This window comes from Leptidea sinapis, chromosome 1 (genome assembly GCF_905404315.1).
Source record: "Leptidea sinapis chromosome 1, ilLepSina1.1, whole genome shotgun sequence".
Classification (NCBI taxonomy): domain Eukaryota; kingdom Metazoa; phylum Arthropoda; class Insecta; order Lepidoptera; family Pieridae; genus Leptidea; species Leptidea sinapis.
The window spans coordinates 33,128,100-33,154,547 of record NC_066265.1 but is presented as its reverse complement, the minus strand read 5'-3'; the positions used below and the strand labels follow the sequence as shown (position 1 = coordinate 33,154,547).

Genomic DNA, 26,448 nt, shown 5'->3' with positions numbered 1-26,448 from the left:
TTTAAAACTTAACGTGTGTTTATAAATTAATTTAGGCTAGGCAAACGTAAATTAAGTCAGAGCCCTATTAAATATGTTGTATATATATCGATTGGAGTTTAAATTGCATTGGTATTCGTAAATTTACAAAGTAATATTGTATTGTAAAAATCAAAGTTTGATGTTCTTCTGTTTATTACCCAACCAAAACGGCTGAATGTATCTAAATGTACATATAGATTATTAGGTAGATCAATACATTGTTATATTATGTTTCATTAATATAATGACAATGCCTGTCCTGGTTATACATACATACATACAAGTCCTGGGTTATACATACATATAGTAACTCATTATCATTAAGATTGATTAGGCTCTAGAAGAACGAAGAGACACTGATTTTTCTTAAGAATATGATTTTTTTATCTTTACCACGAAACTTTATATTTAATCGGAAATTGCGACTAAAAATTACAGACAGATAATATAGATTTTAAGTAGTACACATAATACCTGTATTTTCTAAAAGATAATATGAGTTAAAGTACCTACTACATAAGGTATGCTACCACCCAATGGCACACATCTGTTTCATATGAAAATGTAGAAAAATTGAATTTGCATTTAGACATTTCTCGTGAATATTATCTCAAAATTTTCTGCGAGTGTCTGAGAAAATTGTATTTTCTACCCGAACGGAGCGAACTGAAACACGAAGATATCAAATCTTACGTAGTGCGTTTCTTTCGTTGGAAATAGCTTTTCCATGGAAATAATTATACATTTCTTGGTATCCATGATTCACTAGTTAATTCGTCTGTTTTAGTAAATAATTTAATAGATCTAAACTTAAGATAATAATTGTACTTAGATAATTTATAGGTACATCTAGATAAAGTCTAGACAAAATTACAATAATCGTAACTAGAATTAGATTAATTAATTAGATTGTATAAAAATATGCAATTATTTGTATACTTTTTAGTGCATATTGTTTTGGACTAGCGTTTTTGAAGTCGGTTGTTTTTTTGTTAATTTTTATTTTTATTTATAAGCGATTTGTCTAAATATGTGTCAATATACTAAATTCTTCAATGCAGCAATGAATGTAAGCGCTTGGCAATTTGATTACAGACAGTTAGAAAATCTGCCACAGATCGCTCCGTTACTGTAAGTCGTTAAGGAGTTCGATTGATCATCATATTCGACTACGACAATTACTTGATCATAACTACGTTACGATAGGTGAATTAAATATCCTAATATCATAAAAAAGATTCGGCCGAGTACCTTTATTTTGCTCCTAAGAATTTAAGATTTCCGTTACTTTGTCATGAATTCCATAATTGGAACCCAACCAAACTCTCACCAAACTACGTTTGAAGTATATCCTTTCCAATAAAAAAAGAATCATCGAAATCGGTTGGCGCGATATTGAGTTATTCGTAAATTTGTCGTTGACATGTTAAAGACTTTTATGGTTTTCTCATGGATGCCATTATCAGATCTGGACCACAATTACAATGGGACCACACTCAAATAATAAAAGAATTATCAAAATCGGTTCACCCAGTCAAAAGTTTTGAGGTAACAAACATAATAAAACAACATACTGACGAATTGAGAACCTCCTCCTTTTTTGAAGTCGGTTAAAAACAGGCCAGGAATATTAGTTTAGTGTATGTGACAAGCTGCGTCTTACACTCGCGATTTGTAAGAAATTTTGTGCTAGTGTGCATGAATTGCACAAAATTGAGGTTCGCTTATTCGCTGACTATTCGCAGCTGTCATAGTCTATCTAGACGTATAAATGATCTAAGATTTAAAATATTAAAGACAAACATAGTGATTTTCGCAATGTTTGATGCCTATTTGCTTTTTATGTCTTTATTTATTTACAGTGTGTGCAGAGTGATGCATCTACTGTACTCAATAACACTTGTGATCTATTTATTAGTTAATTTACATTCATATTTACTTGCTCGTGTAAGGCTTTGAGTATTTAACGTTAAAGAAATCTTGTTGCATCACTTTACACATGTAATTAAAATAATTTATAAAACGATGAATCTGTAAATGGTGATTCAAAAGAAGAAGAAGACTTTCTTTCCATTTATTATTAAAGCTTTCCCAGAGTGGAGGAACTAACAAATAAAAACTTAAATTCAGATTACATAATTTTGATTTGATTTGATCTGATCTGATTCATTAAATATAGAGACTTTAACAACTTTAACTTTAAATAACAAGCTTTATAATAAAAGTGGTCAAATCTGTAGTACTTTGCATCCTAACAGAGTTTTCACGGAAATATTGACTTCGTATCCGCATCGTCCGAAGCTCAGCAAACTTTATTTATTATGCACAACATTTCGTGTGCAAAATTGTGTTCGAAACTTTATACGCTCACTAAACTTTAAGGAAAATCATGGTGTATTTGCCAGTTACAATGTTATAATATTGAGTTACGAATAAGTACTATAATTTTACAAAAAGAATAATAATTGTCATATTTGAATTATGGTGAACTGCATGTTAAATAAATACTTGTGGTAAAACGCACGGCATATTATGTAATAAAATATTGTGTCACTAAAGTTCAACGATTAATTGAACATTAATTATAAAATATTGCATTCTAAATAAGTTATTTTAGCAATCTGTATATTATATATAAGAGATTTCCAACTATGTACTCAACACGATATTATCTTTGGAACTGTAAGAGAAACTTGAAATTCGAGGCCAGATAAGAACTGCTTTCACGTCGGGGTGGGCTATTTTACGAAATTTTACCCACAACTGGAGCGTTAACACATTATATTATATGGATCATTCAGATATATATTTATGCTTTATTGTTTTTTATTGGTTTAGATTATTACAATTTTTTAGTATGTATGTAGTAGTTGTTTATTGACAAGTTCTTTAGTGCGATAATGTAGATTGCATGTAACAGAGCAATCTTTTGATTACAGGATATCTCTGAATTCATTGAGCCTCTTGTCAGTCTCTGGGGTACCGTTCTGTTTCAATATGCTCCAATTGGAAAAAAATATTTTTAAATTGAGTAATTCTTTACTACATGATGACAACTTGGAGTTCCGGTTGAGTACTATCGCTATTTTCTCACCAGTAATAAAAAATAATGTGTGTTTTGTCACACATCAAAGCGAAGTTTAACATACAAAATAATACTTTTTATGGTAATTATATCTATAAAAAAATAACTAATAAAAAATCTTGTCTCTCTTGACACAATGTTGGTTGCCATACTCCTCCGAAACAGTTTGATTATATTATTTGGTAGGTCTGAGTATCTTTCATAATCTATTTTTATACCCAAATTTTTTTGTTTGCCGGGCCAGCTAGTATTTGTATTGTATTGAATTCAGAGATATCCTGTAGTCAAGAGATCAGAATAAAGGACATATTCATTTCATTGTAACTTATTTTAAAATTTGTCTTTATTTCTATTTATGCAGACTGATGTCTCAACAAATCACTCGTATTATAAAGTACATCACTCCTTAGATGACTACTCAGGTTTCTATTGTCTCAAGAAATGAATTAGGTTGCCAAGAAAAAGAATTAAAATATTATTAATAAAAGTGTTGTAGAGAAATCTCATTTGTAACAAGTATCTATATTTATTTAATAATAGATTATGATTTATTAAACTATTAAATGTATGTATTGTACTATCAAATATGTATTTATCATGTTTTTCTCTTATTTATATACAATAATTTATTAATTTTTCATACTTATACATATAATATATTATGCAACTAGCGCAGGCACTTTTAAATAAATATTTTTTTTTTATTTCTCTGATTGTGTATTATTAATATTTAATTTTTTTCTTTATTATTGTAAACACTGCTGATCCCTCCATTAGGTAAACCGTCGTAAACTATAATTGGCTATGTTTTTGTATTTTATTATACTTAAGTGATTATTTTGTATTAAGCAGTTGTCAACCCCAATAAAATAAAATTAATTGAAATCCGTTTAGTCTTGTCATTGATGATTGAAAACTTACAAAATAACCACGCGCTTCGCGAAGTACTTTTTGCTGCACGTTCATTAATTACTACACTATTCCCGAACCGACACAACTCGGGGACCTTCAAGCATAGAGCATACTCCCACCTTAAAGGACAACGCATTTCATGACTTGGCCTCAACTTGACTTGATTTCTATTTCCAATGGGCCATGCCTCATATCTTCCAATCACGTAAGCCCCTTGCCCGTTTGCTTCCCCATATAAAAAAAAATGTATTCAGGCTAGACACTAATTTATAGTTATACAAACAATTCAATTGCTTATTATTACGAGCTATGTAAAACAGCATTGTATTTCATTCATAAAAATACTTCAAACACACATAGTGATCATTGTTTGCCTCACCGCTTGATGAAAAACAACAATTATAACAAATATGTCAAGGATGCCAGCGCTTGAAAACCAGTTCTCCTTTAATTTTTTTCAGTCGCAAATTCCCTCTTTATTTACATGGAATGTGGCAGAATAATAAAACGAAAACAAAAGGGAAACTTCAACTAAAATTCAGCCGAGTCATATCCGCAACGTAAGCAAAATTTGCTTTTCAGAATTGTTTTCGCTATATGAACATTCGTTGATGAGAATTTAAATTACTTTATCAGCTTTAATATTATGAAGACCACGTTGCGTTAATATTTTTGTTACATTAATGTACTAATTTAAATATTTTTGGCTTGTAAAAATCTTGGTGTATTCTGTACGACGAGAAAGTACTTCACCTCAAGCCACTGCCTGCAACTATATTTATAAGGCGCAAATTCGGCCTCGGACTAGTACTCAATTCATTAATATAATCTTATTTTCAGATTCCAACAAGACAAGTTAGCAATTCTACAAAATATATATAAATTAACTCAATATTAATTTTAAAAAAGTAACGTAATAAGGCTATTCATTTATTTAAAATTATTTACCAGTTATGTAAGCAATAACACAAAAATAATATTGTACATTTCAGAAGCGACAGACAGTTTTACGTAAAAATAAAATACTGCAAAATGACTATTAACAAAAAATTTTTTTGCAGTGGCTGTTTTATAAAAATCTATATCAAGAAATTTTTAGACTAAATTCTGATATTTGTATGTAATATTGTAATCAGTGAATAGAATGTAAAAAGTTAATCTGTGATTGAATTAATCATAATATTATGTTCAGTATTCTTTTCATGCGTGTAGTCAATGCCATGAATGTAGCATGTGCATGCACAAAAATATGCATTAGCGTTGATAATAATCAATAACATAAAACGGCGCTCGTGCCGCGACATCCTACTATCAATAAATTATCCATTTTATGAAACATTCGACACATTAATACATGTCACTCGTGTCGGGTGTCAAGTGTGCTTTGAAAATATAGAATTTGGTTTAATAATCTATATTCAAGCAGGCAATCTCTTAGCCATTCATCATTCCTAAATTTAAAAAGAAAGGTACCATCTGCACCTTTCTTACATAGTCTAGATCTTCTTATATATTGGGACTTCATGATTTGTGTGAGAGTGATTTTATTATTATTATTACACCCAATATACGCAACAGTATTCAGAGCGAGAAAAATATTACCAAAATATCTATGATATGATTATTCTATGATATATTCATGAAAACACAATCGATTTTAATTATAAAGCGTTGCTAAAATGACGTCATTCTTTAAATAAAAATTAAATCCTTTGGCAGCAACAACAAGCAATCTGAGCGAGATGAAGTACTGCTAAGCACTGACGACAAACAAATCTCGACGCTGCAGACTCTGTGCCACGCTTTTGTCTTTTACGGAGTGAGAAAATGACAATTATTATGAATCTTGCCGTTCTTATTTAGTAAAAAAATGCTTTGAATAGTTACTAAGCAATTCACTTTTAATTAAGTAGGTACGTGCTACGTTTTCTTATTAATTTTCTCATACACCAAAGAGCATGTTTTGTACTGGTTTATGTTTATAACTGGATCACTGAAATGTGATTTTCAATGAGTTTGAAACCTGTCACAATATTTTCAAACTTGAATCATATACTTAACGGTAAATCCAACATAAAGAAAATTTTAAGGTCTTTTAATACACAAACTAGCTATTAAAGGTAACTTTATTGCTAAAAATATAAATACCGGCATATATTTCAAATATTGTTAATTATGTAACTATTTGTTTGATCTAATTGTCAAGATTTTCGTAGAGAACGCCTTAAAATTGCTCTTTACCGCAGGGAGTAAAATGGAACCTGACACTTCCATCTAGAACGATATATCGAACTTATAACTCAGCAGACTCCTGATATATTCATAGTGCAAACAAGTCAGTCAACCAACTCAGGTGAGCAGGATACTGAATGCTCATTGGTCGTGTAATTATCAAACATATAGTAAATTGGCTACTTTCGATTTATTATTAGATCTATGTTCCTAATATGGTATCTGAAGACGTTCACTCTTCATCTGGCGTTTATGGAATATATAACTACAGAAAGTGCAGAAAACCTCCCACCCTTATTTACGTAATAAAAAAATTTTTAACAAAAAAAACAACCGCCTTCAAAAACAATAGATATAATGTGCACTAAAAAGTATAAAAATAATTGCGTATTTTTATATAATCTAATTAATTAATCTTATTCTAGTTACGATTATTGTTATTTTTGGAATCGGTGTCCTTCCGCTGCAACCCGTTCTCGCCTCTTGCCTCCTCACAACTCAAACACATCTCACCTATAACTATGTATATAGTAGCAAACCTATCTTGGATGACACCGACTCCAAAAATTACAATAATCGTAACTAGAATAAGATTTATTAATTAGATTGTATAAAAATACGCAATTTTTTTTATACTTTTTAGTGCACATTATATCTATGTGTTGGAATAGTATTTTTGAAGGCGGTTGTTTTTTTCGTAATTTTTATTTTAAGATTTCTAGTGAATTTGAAGTACACTAACTAACAATTTGTCTAAATTTGTGTAAATATACTAAATTTTTCAATGCAGCAATGAACGTAAATACTTTGCAATTTGATTACAGACAGAGTTTCGTTACTTTGTCATGGATTCCGTAATCAGAACCTAACCAAACTCTCACCAAACTATCTTTGAAGTATATGCTTTCCACTAAAAAAAGAATCATCGAAATCGGTTGGCGCGATATTGAGTTATTCGTAAATTTATCATCCACTTTGCTATACGTATGTATAGCAAAATTTAAGACTTTTATGGTTTTCTCATGGATTCCATCGTCAGATCTGGACCAATTACAATGGGACCACTCGGGAAGCACCAGCTTTAAAATAAAAAAAGAATTATCAAAATTGGTTCACCCAGTCGAAAGTTTTGAGGTAACAATAAATAAATACTGACGAGTTGTGAACCTCCTCCTTTTTTGAAGTCGGTTAAAAAGCGCTACAACTACCTGTCCTTTCTTTATGCAACCGCTTTTCTTATTAATTATTTGGGTTATTTGATTCGATTGAATTGGAAGTATAAATGTCAATTGAACGTGTAGTTGCCATGTCTATTAATAATGTATTACACTGTGTATCCTTTCTACTCGTATGCACAATGTAGTTCTAGGTACAAAACTTAATTCTTTGTGGATCTGAAGCTTATTGTCTATTTGCCTTTCTGTAAGAATATTGCATATTAATTGTTTTTTTGTATTACTAAAGGTAAATAAACGGTGAATGTATGAGTCAGTCGACTTGTTTTTGGAACTATATAACAGTCTGTAAATATTTACATAGCTATAAGTTATAGTTAACGAATCATCTTTTGTATTGGTATACTTCTGAAACAGATTTTGGATCATGCGCGGAATTTCAAACAGATCTTCGAAGACAAAATAAAATATTGTAAACTTTTCCTAAATTATTCTATATTCCATCACCAAAAGCATGTAATAGGTGTTGGAATTTACGCGAATAGCGCTAGCAAATAAAATAAAACGGTTCTAAGTTTAAAAGTTCAAAAGCGCTGAATGACAAGGTCGTGTTGAACACTTGAAAATGCTGAGTTGAAAAGTACTTGACATAACCGTTGGTCCACAGCACAGCTGCAGTCGGTCAGAACTACTTAGGAACAGTTCAGCAACTATGAATATTTTATATTCTAACATTTAACTTTCACGAACTAGGTTAGTCTATCACAAGATAATGCATGATGATGGCCCTGACTAACTCTGCTTTCCATTGCTAATACGGCTTGAGTATTATTCAAAGAATATTTTTCAAGTGATCATTTTTTCCAACGTTGTAAATACCACAGTACTATTCTTGATTATTTATACTATCTCAGATAATTCCCAATTTCGTGCTCATTTGGATTTTAGTAGCTTGTAAAGACCTGAAAATACTTCAAGCTGGCCCTATTACAGACTCAGCTTGCCATAAATTTGGGATACTGCTCTCATCTTGCTCTAGTGCGTCCCAGTATCAACACGAACCAGATGGTTCGAGTCAATCAAGATCGAGATCAAATGATCGTTTGCAATTCAGTGCTGCGTGAAATTTTAGGGATCGAGTATTCTGTAATGGCTGGAAGTTGCGTGGAGCCTTCACTTTTTTCTTCTGCATTTATCGGGGAGAATGTTTGTTAGAGCTGTTTGACCTGATCCCTGCTGCCGAATTGCATTTTGCAATTGCCCACCATTGCATCATACACCATCAACTAAATCATCTCATCACCATCTTGTGTTATTTGTACGCACCTATGTGCTCCTCTTTCATAAATTATCGAAAAAATATTAAAAACACACGCGCGATAAGCAATTCTCCGCATGAAATAGGATACATCTTCATAATTTTTATTCATAATAAGTTAATATCGGCCAAGCCCCCTTTGAGTTTCAGGGTCACTTTTTGTATGTTGATTTTTTATATAAATTGTCCTAACTATAATTCAAGGTAAAATGAACAACAACTATAATTTGCACCTACATACAAATTTATAGTTGTTTGTTTTATAAGCTACATACAAAAACAATTTCAAGCGAAATACACAACGGGAGCACTAAAATAAAATGAACGTGTAATCAACAAAAATATTAAGATTGGATTAAAAGAATAATCAAGTAATCAAGTCACAGACAGTACCTTAAAACATAAATTGAAATATACGAATGACTGTGTTTTGCAATGTGTGATCTTTGTGAACCCATAAATTGGCTGAAAAATGTAAGAGTAAAATTTCCAGGAAATTTATTAAAAATAATAATAATTGGTAAAGGAGATCAATTAATCACGTAAAAGTGCACCATTATTATCCTAACTGCTGCAGATAACAAGAAATCTAAATTATTTTGCATATTATATACCGGATAGAAATCAATGAAATAATGATTCATGGAGTTTCTGAAAGGATTCCCTGGATAAAGATGCTCCATAAAACTAATTCTAATTTTTATGTGTCTACTGTAATCATAATATATTAACATAATATTTAACTATATCAAAAATAATTATGTTAATTAGAAAACTTAAAGTTCCTCCTCTTGCGATATTTAAACATTTTATTGTTTCGGTTTACACAGAAAAAGCCGTGAATTATGAATAAAATAGATGAAGCAATAAGCATAACTGTTGCAAGTGTGTACATATCCTTAATTCACTCGAACACAATCTGAACGTAAAGGTAAACTTCAAATCGTTGTAATCATATATACATAGTTAATATTGTTGAAATAGTTCTGGAAAAAAAAAGTATATTGTAGTTAATATACATACAAGACGGTATTCGGTAACAACCGCTGTTTACATCCATATTTTGATTAGATTAGTCCTCGTGACGTACACTGGTGACAAAGCGGCATCCACCCATGGATGTCGACAAGGAGTGGACGCGGATAGAAGCAGTGCTGGGTAGGTAACAAGTGGCTCTAATAAGCGTCGACTCTCAAGCACCAAGCTATATTCTTCATATTGACAGTGCAAAATACAAGGAAATACTGCTTAATATATTATGAACATAATGTTTAAAAAAATTCTAATCCATTGCTCTGTTAAAAAAATAACATATTAACATAGGGTAAAAATCTTGTAAGTCTTTGGAACAGTTGTCAATATTTGAAAAGAGTTAACAAAAAAAAACACCTACAAAAAAACTATTCCAAAACAATATAATATGCGACATAGTCAAATATTTTTCATTCCAATTTACTTAGGAGAATATAAAAATAAGGTGATTATTAAGTTTTTTTTTTGAAGTCGTAGGTGACTCAAATATCCGGTAAAAGATTTGGCCGAGTATCGTTAATCTGCTCCCAAGAATTGAAGAGTTCCGTTACTTTGTTATGGATCCCATTATCAGAACCTAACCAAACTCTCATCCTTGAAAAAGAATCATCATATTGAGTTATTCGTCTATTTGTCGCGTACATACTTAATACAAATTTAAGACTTATATAGTTCTCTCATGGATGCCATTGTCAAAACAGGACCAAGCAACACAAGAAGCACCAGCTCTCAAATAAAAATATAATTATTAAATTCGGTTCACCCTGTCAAAAGTTCTAACGGAATAAACATAAAAAAATACAGTCGAATTGAGAAACTCCTCCTTTGTTGAAGTCGGCTTAAATACAACAGTTATTATCAATTGTTAACACAAGACTAATGATGGTAAATAGCAAATGCCAATTACAGCAACATTAGTGACTTTAATCGCAAAGGTTATCTTTGGCAGCAAATCAGTAGATACCGCTAATGTGATAACACCCAAATTGGTTGATAGCACTTTAGTTTGTGCCTAAACGCAGTTAGGTTTGGACTTTCATCTGATTATGGGTTTTGAAATGGAACGTAAGGACTGGAATGTAGAAGGGAAAGTAGTGTTAGTTACGGGTGGAGCTAATGGTGTTGGTGCAGGATTAGTGCGGGAGTTACTTGCAAGAAATGCGAGAGTAAGAATATTACCCTTTAGATTGTTATTGCTTTTGTGTTTTTGTTTGAATTCCTTATCTGTTATTCTGTGGCTCATCTATTTACTCATAAATAAGAATTGGTAACACATTATTATTCTTATATTTTCATTATATTATGTATTCGTTAGATAGTTTTTAGCTTATTTAATTATGTCGTCATATTATGAATACATAATCTGCTCAATATAGTCTATCAGCGATATTCTCTTGGACACCAACACTTTTGTAAAGAAAGATTTGACAGTGGCTAATTTGAATCTTGAAAAATTTGAACACCTGTTCTTCTGATAGTAATGAAACTTCTGTTTTAATGTGTAGCATAGGTAATTGAGACAAAATACCTTTGAGGTATTTAAAATACTTCAATTTATTATTCTTAGTACACGGCACACCCAAATTTTCTGTCATCACTATTTCCGGGTCAAGATGCCACGGGTGACTTGAAATTATGATGGTCATGGGATGCTTGGGAAATATTTTTCAAATATCTGTTTTTAGGTTGCTTCAGAGATAGTTTCAGCGTTGAAATAAATCTATGTAAGGTATATATTATATGTAGTTGATTTCTTGTAGGTTTTATTTATTATTAGTATACATGTAATGTTTCTTTCTATAGATATTTGTAGATTTAGAATTTAAAGTTTAGTCTATATTGTATTTATTATGTAAAATACTAACATACGGTGTAAACTAAGATAATGCATTGAAGTCAAACCTCTGTGGTTATTGCAAATGTATATTATCGGCTCACATTTTGTAAAATATGCATTTCGATAAATAAAAAAAAAATACATACATTACCATTGCTTAAATCAATATAATATATCCTCCTCTTCCATAAGCAAATAGTATTCTTCCGGGACACTGTTGCTAATGCACTTATTTTCACTTAAAGATGGCAGTTCAATAGTTGTACTTACTGTGTTAGATATTAATTTTGGTATGATTTAAAAAAATTAAATAAACCAAAACTGGTTTAATTTTAATGCACATTGTAAATAGATAACTCAAAGTTTATTTAATCTGTCCTAGATGACAGTTGAAGTAGCAGGTTTTACTTATCGATATAAATAAGTCAAGCAGAATGCATTTTATTTATTATTGTACGTCTTTTTCAGCACGTCGCTTTCCTCGATGTGGCGGAGCGTGAAGGTTCTACACTCGAGAGTGAACTCAACAATAAGTTCGGAGCTTTAAGGGCAAAGTTCATTAAATGTAACATAGCTGATGAAACTGAATTAAACCACGCGTACCAGCAAATTATTAATAAGTACCGCAGACTTGATGTTCTTGTCAATAATGCTGCGATACTTAGTAACGATGAGGATAACTATAGAGCTATGATAGATGTTAATTTGGTGAGTTACATGGTATCTAATTATCTTTTTTAGATTTGCAATATTTACATCGCCATCATATTTAATTTTGAAGTCAGACAATAACCAAACTTTTTTCATAGTACAATTTATGAGTGTTGAAGTAATAATAGACCTTCCCGAGAGGGCAGAGCTTTTAATTTTCAATTTAAGGCGTTCGGCGAAAATATTATAGGCTCTTTTTTCTGGCCCAATAAAGGGGCGATCATGACTGAAATTTTGACCATAGATGTACTGCTACCAGCTCCTTATATAATGCACAACAAATAAAAAAAAATACTTAACGACATTCGTAATAAATAAATGGCGAAGCAAACTAACAAAAATTGTTTTGTTTCACCGGTCCGTCATTGCTATGCCTACAATTCAACTTGCAGCCTTCAATATACCTGAGCATATTCACCAGACCTAGCACCGAGTTCTATTTCCAAAGTTGAAGGATTACTTAAAACGATAGACAGTCAAAATTTATGAAGCCTTAGTCGTTATAGAACAGATTTTAGATGTACAGAAACAATATGTTTTTAAGAAAGTAATTTTAGGATTGGAAAAAAGATATTCCAAGTGTATTATGAATGCTAAAAGGTGACATGAATTTAATAAAAAATACGGGTAACAAGCTTTTATTAAACGCCCAACTCACAGCAGAATAAAATATAATAAAATGTATCTAAATTAAATACAATGATGACATTATATTTAAGAGAGACATTATTACTTTTTGTTTGTTGAACATTGTGAGGAGTATTTCATCATTTTATATAGCATTTCAATGTGATATAATGAGAATGAAGGGCGTCTTTTAATTTGGTAGAACAATGTACACTTTAGATGGTTGAATAAGCAATATTGGAAATTCTTTAGTATCTTAAAACGAAAGCATTAATTAAGAATCGTCGATGAGAACGCTCACAGTTTTTCAAGGTCCGTGAGAATATATTTATTGAAATATTAAATTTAACAATATATTAACAATTTTTTTAAAGCTATCAAAAATATGGACGAAGCGGTTTTCAATATTTCGCCTGAAGAGTGTACGAGCTTGGCAATACACCAACCCGTGCTAGTCCAGTGCTAGAGGTGTTCACTCTGAAGGTGTACAAATACTGAAGCTAATAAAAATAATTATACAAATACATGAAATTGAAATTGATGAAGCTAGGTTCGAATTCTCCACTCTTCAAGATTTTAAAAAACTTACAATAGCAAAAGTACAACCGCAAATTCTATTGATTAATGCTAATTGCTTTGATGTGAGCTTATATATTGAAAATGATAAAAACACAATTTTTCACATACCTGGCACATATAGAATTTACCTAAAGTACTATAAACACTACTTCCAAAAATGATAAAATTGGTCTTAAGTCTAATTTAATTAATATAAACAACAAACAAATTATTAAACATAATATATTATTTATAACACTCTTATAGCAATAACATTTACTATATATATTATTAATTGTAATTGTGTGTAACTCGTGTAAGTGTTCTTGAGCCAACGTAACTTGTTCAAGCGTTACACAACTGAGTATGATCATTAAAAACTATGTATAGAACACAAATAAAATTTTATGAACGATGCGGGATTCGAACCCACGACCTCCGGCGTTCCGTGCCGGTGCTCTTACTAACTGAGCTAACCGTTCGAGTACCGCCTCGTTATAAAATTTTGTTTTTCAAATTTTTTTTGTGTATTAATCCTAGAAGTGAGAGTTATCACTCTAAAAAAAAACTTAACATATTGTATGTATAGAACGTCATTGTTAAAAACCCATAAAAATATAAAGCGGTCAGTGTGTCTATAGAAATTTGCACTGCAAAAGTATTGTACTAATAAATAATAGTAAGTGTAATAATTAAACTATCCTCTGACATTAAACAACTTAACTAAAAACTGTTATATTTGAAATAAGATCTATATGTTGATCCGGTGACCGAAATAGCTGCCAGCACTTGGGTTTCCATTAGCTCTATTCAGGCGCGTAGATTCTTCAGATCAGCCTAGCTATCCAACACGGAAATTGTGCCAGTATTCTTGGTACATTTCCCCGTAATGATAGTTTTAATTTAGAATAGTACTGTACATATACTTATAAGATGTGTTTCCTTTGAGTAGAGTATGTATTAAATGCTATATGTTCCGCAAATGCTATATATTTAACTATAGTTATTATCTTTCCTAATTTCGACTCGTCAAATTCAAGTTAATAAATGATTTTACCTTTTTCAGTGTGGCACGATAGCGAGCACATTAAAAGCTGTAGGTGTAATGAGGTCAGATAAAGGTGGAAACGGTGGAACAGTAATAAACGTATCTTCGCTACTTGCTTTTAATCCATCTACCCATTTGCCCGTATATGGAGCAACAAAAGCAGCTGTACTTCAGTTCACCAATTATTTAGCGGTAATGTCTTTATTAAGCTTTAGTTATTTTGCCTTTTTGTTTGTTTATGATATCAATAAATAAGTCTTAGGCACTTATATACATATATGATATTGTTATTTCTATATCTTCTTTCACGTAAGTACAGTTTGTGTCTTAACAATGACGTACAATGAATTAATACTACATACTTGTATAAATGTTATTTATTAGTTTCTATTAGTCTTAATAAAATATGTCTTTTAAAGGAAGTAGATTATAAATTAAATTGCTTGTTTATAATTTTTTTACCACAGCGTCACGTTTGTCTTCCGTGAAGTAGCGATATTTTGATTTTATGGCCGCCGTAGCTAGTGATATAACTGGACTAATAAGCTCGAAAAGCTCAAGGCAGTGCCGCATGATTTTTGCTTAACAGGGCAAAACCAATAACTTCCCTATTTTTGAAAATTTTTAATTTTCTTACCTGGAAGTTAATATTCAAAAACTTATGTCTCAAGGTGACGAGCGCAGTTGTAGTGCCGCTCAGAACTTTTGGGTTTTTCAATAATCCTGAGCGGTCCTGCGTTGTAATGGGCAGGGCGTATCAATTACCATCAGCTGCTCCGTGCTCGTGTCTTCCCTTATTGTCATAAAAAAATATATATATTATAATTTAGCTTACTCGATGTTTATCATCAAAATGTTTTTGTATGTAATGACTCTAGCTTACAAGTGTATTTATATATAGTTTGCTTACAGACCGAAAATTCGTACTCAACTACGAATGTTCGAATAGTAACCGTTTGCCTAGGACCCACAGACACAGCTCTCCTACATAGAAAGAACTCGGAAAACTTTGCTAAGAACTCGCAACGACTAACTTCAAGAGTCCCGGAGCGCCAAAGGTAATTTGTTATTTCTTGAAAATACTTGCCTCAAAGGAAATGAAAGGTGCAAAACTCATAGAGAATATTTAATTTGATTGAAAATCGTTATTTTATCTAGTGGGTAGTCTATTTTATTGGAAGTGGTTATTTTTATTGATGATTTTAATTTATTTATCACGTCAATGTAACAAAATTTTTCATGGAGAGATTCCGTAGCCAAATGACAATCCGAAGCGGTAGTAAACTAGTATATTAGAAATGACAGCAAAAATAATTCTAAAGGAATCGATTTTGAGAAAATAAATGCCTTTAATGCATTTTATGCCTTTTTATGCCAATAAACGGAGCCCTTATAGATTCGTCATGTCTGTATGTCACAGCCACTTTTTTCCGAAACTATAAAAACTGTACTGTTGAAAATTGGTAAGTATATGCATTCTGTGAACTGCATTAAGATTTTCACACAAATATAGAAGAAAAAACAATAAATTTTTGGGGGTCCCCATAATTAGAACTGAAACTCAAATTTTTTTTTAATACGTGTGGGGTATCTATGGATAGGTCTTCTGAAGTGATATTGATGTTTCTAATATCATTTTTCTGAGGTTTTCGAATAGTTTGTGCAAGAGACACTTCCAAAGTAATAAAATGTGTGTCCCCCTCTATAACTCCTATACTAAGAGAATGATAAAACTAAAAAATAAATGATGTTCCATGCAAACTTCCAACGAAAATTGGTTTGAACGAGATCTAGTAAGTTGTTTTTTTTTTAATACGTCATAAATTGTATACCGCAATTTACCCTTCACTCAATCAACTCACAAATAAAAATAAACAGCGATCAAAGTTACAACGAACTACAACAACTTGAAATTATGTATGGATACATCAAAGGAAAAACAAATTTGTTGTTTTTATTTAATTTAGTAGCATTTTCCTATTTATTCCTGGACTTTCACAAATAATTCAAGACCAAAATTAGCCAAATCGGTCCAGGCGTTCTCAAGTTTTAGCGACACTAACGAACAGCAATTCATTTTTATATATATAGATAGATAGATAGATAGATTACTTGCTACTCGGAACCCTTCATGGGCGAGTCCGACTCGCACTTGGCCAATTTTTAAACAATTTGTTGTGACATAATCTCTTTAAAATTTCTCTCATATCACGCCTATACTGAAATATTTTTCTCCTACAAATTGGTTTTTTAAAAAAATAATGAAATCAATTAATATATAAATAGGAAAAGCAACCACCTCGTTCGATAATCTGAACCTGGTGTTGTGGAAATTTCTGTACTTAACAAAATCATTCATTACTTAAGATTTTTTTTTAATACTCGTAGAATATAAATATGTTTATTTACCATACAGAGTGACAATAAAATAAATTATTCCAATAACACTTGGTAAACGTCATGAAGCTATATGGGTTCGTAAAGGGGCTAACATGGCTATGGAACTGATTAGCACCTTAGAATATAGTGTCAATTCAAATTCAATTTTTTTATTCAAAATAGGATTCAAAATCACTTATTGAACGTCAAAAACTACCACCCATTCAAAAGAGACTGCCTCAGACCTGAGAAGAATGGCGCAAGAAACTCAGCGGGCTTTTTTTTATATAAAAATATGGATTACAATGTGATTCGTACAATAAACATTTATAATTAGCCTGAGGGTGTTCGCTTTATTCCCAGTCCGTGGGGTCATTAAGAAAATCGTTTATGCTATATATAATATTCTAAGCTCCCAGTCCATCTTTTAAATCATAGAATAACAATATTGCTTGCTGAAAGTAACCGTAAGCAGTATTTTGAATTGTCAGATGAGAAAAATAAAAACTTAATACTGTACGGTAATAAATGACCTAAATAATTATAAATAGATGTCCCAGACGTTCATGATAATGTCCCATTTAAATATCAAATGTAATAAAGTGAATTCTTTTAATATCCAGCTCCATTTGGTAGCCACCTTAATACTACGGTTAATCTTTAAAGAGTCTTAAATTATATTTCATAAAGCGTTTGTGCACATAGATACTCCCTCTTAATAATTCTTTTCTTTTCATGTTTCGCTTCCCGCAAACAATGGCTTCCCGCCAATTTGTGATTTTTTCTTTTTCGCTATTTCAAATTTTATGTTGCCAAATTACCCTTTTTCGAATTCAACGTAAACCAATAAATAGAACAAATTTATTTCATTGTGATTACTACTTTCTTTGAATGCACGTACGCTTCTGTAAATTTAGACATATAAATAAAATAAAAGAATATAAGCTTTTACTTGAGGAAAGAAAACAATCTTCTTTTTGAAGTTGATTCAAGAACATGGCTTCAAACAAAAACTGTAATTGGATGGCTTTCACGATTGAAAAACGAAGTAAGCAGGTAGCTCTTGAGAAACCCTATTAGATAAATAAAGTAGTCATTGATATTCTAAGAAGATTTTGTAAATTAGTAACATTCCTAATGTTTCAAACGTGATCCACGAAAATTACTGAATAATTTTGACAAATGACGATACGTTATAGCATCAAAATGCATAATACATGAGCTCTGAACGAAAATATTATTTGTCTCACACGGCTCCTGCTCCGTTTTGTCTCTTTATATTGCAATTAAAGTAGGTAGGTATTACGACGCAATTTTGAGAAATGAGAATTGGAGTGGGAGGCTAAATTATGGGTACTACAACGGTACCTACTCGTATTTCAGCCGTGAAGCAGTAATTTGTAAACATAACTGTGTTTTGGTCTGAAGGGTGCAGTAGCTAGTGAAATTACTGGGCAAATGAGACTTAACATCTTATGTCTCAGACTGACGAGCGCAATTATTATAGTACCGCTCAGAATTTTTGGGCATGACAAGAATCCGGAGCGGCACTGCATTGTAATGGGCAGGGCGTATTAATTACCGTCAACTGAACGGCCTGCTCGTCTCGTCCCGTATTTTCATAAAAAAATCACATAAATACATTCTACTATTGGACAATAATACACATTAATAAAGAATTTTATTATAATCGATTCCACAAAGTGTCTGTGCGAGGCAAGAAATTTGTTGAAAAACGCGTGATTGTGGAATGCCAGACGTCATCGTCATGTGGGTAGTGTTTTGCATTTTCACCTGACAGAGTGTGATGACCGCGGCAAACACTCTCTTGTAACACCAGAGGACTCACAAGAGCGTCGACCTTGTAAAGCATCGAATAAACGTACATAATATTATGAATTCGAAAAACAAAAACGCATTGGTACGGTGGCAGGCGAGGATCGGACAGGGGGCTCAGTGGTAAGACTCAACAGTTCAAGCTATTACGCCAATTTCACTTTGTACATTCTCGTACTCTCAAGATATTTTGCAGCAAAACCAATTTGATATACGACTGAAAGGCAAATTGAATTTTCAAAAGACGCTTTTAAATAAAATTATTATTTTGCAGAGTCGGATCGGCAGTAAACGGTATAATCGACGTGATTCAGCGCGCGGAAAACGGCTCTACGTGGATAATCGCCAACGACAAGCCTGCGACCGACGTTACTAAAAATATTCACGAAAGCTCCCGAATCCTTTCCAATGTCACCGATATTTTATATAATATATTGCCTGAAGCCTATCTCTTGATTTATTTTGTTGATTCAACCGACATCTTCACCGACTCAATTCCATTTAATTTATGTTTTCACAGTAGAAATAATTAAAAATGCATAGCTTTCCCTGTAAAAGACGGTATTACGTTTTTTGCGGCATTAACGGCCGTATTTTTGTACGTAATTTAGAAGTTCGATTCTTTTACAGCTTCAACAGACTGTAGACTTCAGTATATCTTTTTATTTCACAAATACTTCAACACGTCCCCGAGATGAAGGGTCTTGACAGATGGACCGAGGACGGCCGGACAATAAAGTAATCTTCGGAATCGAAGGAAAACACTACACAGCAGTCAACAAACAAATCAATTTATAAGAATATATAGCTTGCTGACATACATACGGATGGACGGTAGTTCAGTTCCCGTTAGTTAGTCTTTAGTTAGTTAGTGTAACAGCAGAATAGTACCACCCTATCTCCTCCCGTGGGTGTCGTAAGTGGCAACTAAGAGATAAAAAGAACGGAGGATTGGAAGCATAATCCTTCCAAGAGAGTATCACCATCAACTTGCACCGCCAATCCCACTGCTAAGCTTAGCGGTTTGGCAAAGCCGAAAAACGGATGACTATAAATTTTGATTACGAATCTATATACTTGGACAATTTGGTGTTGAACTTTATAGATAAATATAACTTTATAGAACCTACACATAAATTAATTTTTTAACGTATAAAACCTCAGCTTATTATACCAGCAGTTTCAGTAAATAAATATAGTAGTTATGTAAGTATAGCAAAAGGTATAAAATTTCTGCACGACCGAACTATAACTTTTTGTTATGAACTCGACTCGTACAGCCGTTTCTACCCGGGAACTGAGTCCCCATGAGTTAGGCTTCTATTTAAAAAATCCAAGTGTCCAAGCAAATTGTTTCCAAGCTTTCAATGAATTTCCCTAAAAAGTACATTTAAATTAGACGTTAAGAAAGATTGAAATGAATACTAAATTGATAAATTTTATCCAGAAAAAAATAATCCAAAACTTTGTTTATTTTATTTACCTTTTCAAAATTCACTTACAAAGTAAAATAAACGTTATTGATGGTCTGTTTTGAAGTCTCCTTCGTTGATATTCGACGGATGAATAAAGGCGATCAATTACTGTCAGCCTTTTCACTCCCCTCAGTCTTGTAACACTTTATTGCAATTTCATCAATGTTCTACATCTCGTGTATATTAAATTATTCCTGGATATAAATGTAACATTTTGAGAAGAAACTTCATTAAAATATCATCGAAACCGAAAGAATAAGTTCTGTAATGCCTTACCTTAATAATTACGAAACGGTTTATCTAAAAAATATCAATCTTTTATAAATATTTATGCTAATAGTCAAATAACTTTTTTGACCTTGAGTTTACGTAGGCGAGGCAAGGTAGCGGGGAAATGGCGCTGCCTCGTCAGACCGATATCAGTGCTGTGGCTGCTTTGTATAAATTGATTATGATGATGAGATTGAAATTAAAGCGATTTAATTAATAGGTTTAATAACCAAGGATTTAATAAAATATTGTAAAAGTTACATATCCGAGCCCCTTCTCCTGCTAGATTCAACTGAAACATACATCATGAAAGAATGAAGGGGCTATGAGCTACGAAAACCAATAAGTACGGAGTTGAGGGAGGCGTAAGGACTAAGAGAACCATAATGGCTGGTGTATTTGTTTAAATGGAAAAAACTAATGACGGTACCAATTTTTGTTACCATTGAGTGGCGTCTTTGCGTAGGTTCCCGTGTGGTGGGCACCACAGCGACTTCTTTTTCTTCCGCAAAACAGTTGTGTGAATCTTTACTTTGTGTATAAAATGCACCGGAACTAGTGAAACTACCGAGCAAATAAGACCACGTGAATTTTAGGTTGTTTATAAAACCTGAACGGCAGTACGTTGTATTTGTTGGTTATGGCCTATCGTCAGCTCGTTTAGTCACTTTTTCTCATAAAAAACCATACGTACGTATATTATAGAATATTTAGCAGCATGGGAAGCGCTGTTGGTAGCTCTTGGCTCTCATCACGATGCTAGCAGTTGGATCCTCGCCCGCCGACGATCGACGCTTTATAAGTTCGGCTTGTCTCATGCGATTAGGAGACCGGTATACTTGTTCGTTTTTTTTATTTCTTTTTACGGGGCAAGCGGGCAAGAGACTTATTCGATTGGAAGTAGTGAGAAATAATTTTAATGATAATGATGATGATACAAGAATTGTCGAAATTGTTACGATGATTCATAAAAGAATATTAAATGTATTTTAAAGTTTCTAATAATTAATAAAATACAATTTGTAAATAAATTGAAATTCATAACCCAATAACCATAGTACCTACCCATTCAAAAAATGTCTAACGCGCCAAAATAAGTTGTGTTTTCTGTCGGCACTACCCACGGAGTGCAGCCCATAATTCTTTTTAACTGTTTATGACACATTATCATAAAAAATGTACGCTTTAATATAAACTACACTAATTATTGGTGAACAATAAAACAACACATACGAAACAGGCACTAGTAAGTACTGAATAAAACTTAACTAAATGGAACAGAAATTATATTTATTTGTAAAATACACCATGTTTTCAACAAAAATATTCAAATAGATCTGATTTATATTGAAAGCGAGCATCGCAAAACCACAGGCGTATAGTTGGCAAGCAAATATTGTGTTATTGATACATAAATCATGAATTTTACACGGTTTGCTGAAAATTGATATTTGTATAAAAATTTGCTAATATTATTTTGGTTAAAAATCTTCAGTTAAGGTATTTATTTTCTCAAAATTGATTCCTTTAGCGTGCTTTTCGATGTCAGTTCAAACACCACCACCGCTACGTAAACAAATGGCGCTCTAAGAGAAGAAACCGCGCAAGAAACTCTTTCAAGCTTTCTTTCTTGTGCTCTATTTAATACAATTACTATCGCATAAAAAATACAGTAACTATGACGAAGATACTATAATTCTTCTGCGTATTATGCGTTATGTCGATAGGTCATGGTTAGGTCATGGTCGATGTCATGAAGTTTTTTTTATGGAATAGGAGGACAAACGAGCGTACGGGTCACCTGGTGTTAAGTGATCACCGCCGCCCACATTCCCTTGCAACACCAGAGGAATCACAAGAGCGTTGCCGGCCTTTAAGGAAGGTGAAAGCACTTTTTTTGAAGGTACCCCATGTCGTATCGTCCCGGAAACACCGCACAAGGAAGCTCATTCCACAGCTTTGTAGTACGTGGAAGAAAGCTCCTTGAAAACCGCACTGTGGAGGACCGCCGCACATCCAGATGGTGGGCATGATATACTAACTTGTGGCGTGTCGTGCGAAGGTGGAATTCGGCGGCAGGAATCAGGTTAAACAGCTCTTCGGAACACTCCCCGTGATAAATGCAGTAGAAGACACACAATGAAGCGACGTCTCTACGCAACGCCAAGTGATCCAGCCGTTCACAGAGCACTGGGTCCCCGACAATTCGAGCTACTGTGCGTTGCTCGCGGTCAAATGGATCGAGCTGATACTGGGGTGCGCCAGACCAGAGATGACAGCAATACTACATGTGTGCGCTTTGTAGAGCGCTAGAATGTGGGCCGGCTTAAAGTATTGCCGTGCTCTATTGATGACGCCCAGCTTCTTCGAAGCCAATTTGGCTTTGCTCGCAATCGCTCGAGATTTCAAGACCCAGTATTCCGATACTAGGCGAGGCTTTAAGGGAAGTGTTGTCGAAGAGCAGTGATACGACAAATGGGGTTTTTTTCGTGGTAAACGCGCAAACTTGAGTCTTCTGGGGGTTAAATTGGACAAGGTTCAATTTACCCCATTCCGCGACCTTCTCGAAAGAGGACTCGATAGAAGACACAAATTTCTCCCGGCACTGGTTTCGTCGACGTTTTCCCGAGAGGCCCGTGTATACGGCATCACCAGTGCTGTCGTCTGCATAGCAATGTGTGTTGGAGGTGTCCAACATACCATTGATATGCAGAAGAAACGTTCACGGGCTTGGGATTCGAGCAAAAGCCGTCGACAATGACTTGTATGCTGCGCCCAGTGAGGGAGCTGGAGGTCCACTTGCATAAGCTCTCGGAAAGCCCAAATGATGAAAGTTTTGAGAGGAGCGCCTTGTGCCATACATGAGCAAAGGCCTTCGCTATATCCAGGCTAACTGCCAGGCCTCCCTCCTTGCTTTCAATAGCCGCCACCCATCTATTTGTTAGGTATACCAGAAGATCACCTGCCGACTGACCATGGCGAAATCCGTATTGTCGGTCGTTGATCAACTGGTGACCCTCTAGGTATATCAAAAGCTGGCAGCTAATTATGCTCTCCATGATTTTGGAGAGCAGGGAGGTAATAGCAATAGGCATGTAGTTTGCCGGATCCGAACTGTCTCCTTTTTTTTGGATCGGATGGACAAAGGCTGACTTCTATGAGTCAGGGACTACGCTTTTGGAATAAGACGTTTGAATTTTGACGACGTGCTTTGACTTCGCACGGGCGATTTGCCGCTTAAAAAATCTGCAGGCATGGTCATATTTCCTCTTAAGAACTTTGCAGTTCGGATCTTTTGTGCCCAGCGCCGCAACCCAAGTTCGATACGCCTGTTTTTTGCAGTCAGATGCTGCTTTAACTGACGCATCGAACCAGGGCTGTGATCTGCCACCGAACGGTACTACAGAGCTTGGTATAAAAATATCCATGCCTTGCAGTATCACATCGGCTACCAAAACGGCGCAGGCACTAGGATCATCCGAAGGGAAACAAACCTTGCCCCAAGGGTAGGATGCAAAAAAGGAACGCATCCTATTCCAATCTGCTGACTTGTAGTGCCAAACGCAGTGGGTCCCTGGTGGTCTGCGACGTTGGCGTCGGATGGGCACTAAACTCCTGACCAGGCAATGATCTGACGTTCTGAGAGGGGCGTCGACAGAGACTTGGTAACTATCGGGATGTGTAATCAGCAGAAGATCTAATAAGGATGGCATGTGGCTATCCATATCCGGGAGCCGCGTCGGCGACTCAACCAATTGGGACAGATCGTACGCCAATGCAAAATTATGCACAGATCGCCCAGCGTAGTCTGTGGTACGTGATCCAAGCCATTTGGCATTGTGCCCGTTAAGATCACCCATGACTACGATTTCAGCGGAGGGGATCTGTGCAAGCACGTCGTCAATTGCCGCTTGAACGCAGCCCATGAGATGATCGGTTTCTGCGTTACCACTATCGGACCTGTAAACACACGCATAGATGCGGACGCGGTCCTCTAAATCTACGCGGAGCCAGAGAGTAGACAGGTCCCTACCCTCAAAATTGCCGAGACGGCGACAGCAGATATCCTCCCTAACGTACACACATACCCCGGCATGAGGCAAAAATACGTTAAATATGACGTATCGCTAGGACGAGATATCTGCGCCTCCGTAAGGAAACACAAAGCCGGCTGGGCCATCTCAAAGTGGTGGTGGACGGCGTTTAAGTTGGAGTGAATTCCCCTGATGCTACAAAATTCCGGGGCGGGGTGCCGTGTTGTTGCTGCCCTGTTTGTCCTGTGACATACGCGGTACTGTGCCCTCCCCAGAATACGAGGAGATATTATAATAACCTCTTACAGAAAAAGGCTTTTGCAAGAGATCAGCCGAGAGCACTAATGCACTGGACTGCCCACAGCATATTTATTGAGGTCGGCCCATCGCATTTGTCCGGTCCACCTTCCAGGTGGTCTAGTACCTTCCACTTTAGCATGGAGTACAAAACACTCCATAAACTGGCTGCCCTACCTCGATACGTGTTTGAAGAAGGCGAGTATGCAGGATTGTAGTTTTTCGAATAATCGCTGTTTTTTCTTCGTTCCTGGAGATAACAATTCTCTTAGCATCTTTTTCCAGCATAGCATTTCCATTACCTTTTTCTTTTCAACCTCTGGTGGTGTCTACGTTTCGGTGGTGCACTCAAATATCAAGGTCAGATTAACGTTCGCTCGAGTATGTCCCCATATATTTCTCATTTTGTCCATTGAAGTCCTTGTTTTAGCTATACACCTCTTTATTTCGACAATGCATCGAAAATAGTTCTATGACTCCAAGATATACCTAGCAATGGACTTCTTTGCGATACGCAATCTAAGTGACCTCTGTAACTATAAAAAGTAATCTATTCCCTTCCTGTGAAGGTCCAAAATCTCATTTAAGTAAATTACGTGCCACATTCTCTATAATTTTAACATGTAAATAAGCCCTTGTTACTTTAAGAGATTTTTTAACGACTCTATAGAGTATAGACCATTTGCCACAATGACATAAATATTTAGTTTTCTGAAAAACATAAAACAGGATGAATTGTGAATTTACTTTGGAAACAAGAACAATTTTTATCACGTATTTCGCTTAGCATAGTCTTCAAGTTTCAAGTTGCTAAAGAGTTTTCAGCGATTGCGTGACATGTTGTGTTTTTGTAAAGGGCGCAATATTGTCCTTTGAATATTTAATATCGTGTGCAGTGTCGCGGCTGTTTGAACGTACCGTGAATGTCCCCGCTGCGTTGAGCGGGAAGTTCTAATTAATAATGCAACGTCACAGGATGGCTTGCCAGGCATTAAGGTAGCGCCGGTGTGTGCTGAGGTTTTAATTGAATCAGATCAACGTTTACCATACATTAACTTTTTATACGTGTATTTATGTTTATGTTTAATATTTTGTGCACTATTTACAAACATTCCACTATTGCAACTAATACACAACTATTTATATACGCACAGAGTTTATTGAAATGCAAGAAAACAACCAAAAACTGGCTCCATGGGCTGAATTTCCACGAGGCCGAGAATTTAATACAATAAAACATCTTAATAATATCATACAAATCATAATTACATATCTTAACACTATCACACCCTTACACACATATCTTAAATAACCATTCGTACAAGTTATACTTTTATTTTACTTTCATTGCTTTAAACAGTATTAAAGTGAAACTTTTATTACATCGTCTCAAACTTTTTCGTCTGTGTGTTGCATGTCGCGTGACGGTCGGGCGGCGGCTATAGTTCGCAGCAGCTGACCGTGTAGTGTCCGTGTGTACTCCTTTTGTGCCAGTGCTCCACGCTATTTTGTTTGTTTTTGTGAGTGTTTAATGTAAATGTTGTTATTTATTAAAGAGAAACTTTTATTTGCTTTTGGTAAACAACCAGGGCTAAGACACA

At 34.2% G+C, this 26,448-nt stretch overlaps 1 protein-coding gene across 1 annotated transcript; it reads left to right on the top strand.

Annotated features, from left to right (window-relative positions):
• The first annotated feature begins 10,772 nt into the window (after positions 1-10,772).
• LOC126965112 (15-hydroxyprostaglandin dehydrogenase [NAD(+)]-like) lies at positions 10,773-25,065 on the top strand. Its single transcript, XM_050808581.1, has 7 exons — positions 10,773-10,941; positions 12,081-12,320; positions 14,575-14,748; positions 15,469-15,614; positions 19,046-19,290; positions 21,222-21,349; positions 24,859-25,065. The coding sequence occupies exons 1-7, from the start codon at positions 10,822-10,824 to the stop codon at positions 25,063-25,065; spliced, it is 1,260 nt and encodes a 419-aa protein (XP_050664538.1). The 5' UTR covers positions 10,773-10,821.
• Positions 25,066-26,448: the final 1,383 nt, after the last annotated feature.

Bases quoted from the DNA above. Each gene is read 5' to 3' on its own strand.
- LOC126965112 (XM_050808581.1), top strand. From the start codon at position 10,822: ATGGGTTTTGAAATGGAACGTAAGGACTGGAATGTAGAAGGGAAAGTA. The intron at 10,942-12,080 runs GTAAGAATATTA...CGTCTTTTTCAG, and splicing joins TACTTGCAAGAAATGCGAGA to CACGTCGCTTTCCTCGATGT. The intron at 19,291-21,221 runs GTAGAAATAATT...CGTATATTATAG, and splicing joins ATTTAATTTATGTTTTCACA to AATATTTAGCAGCATGGGAA.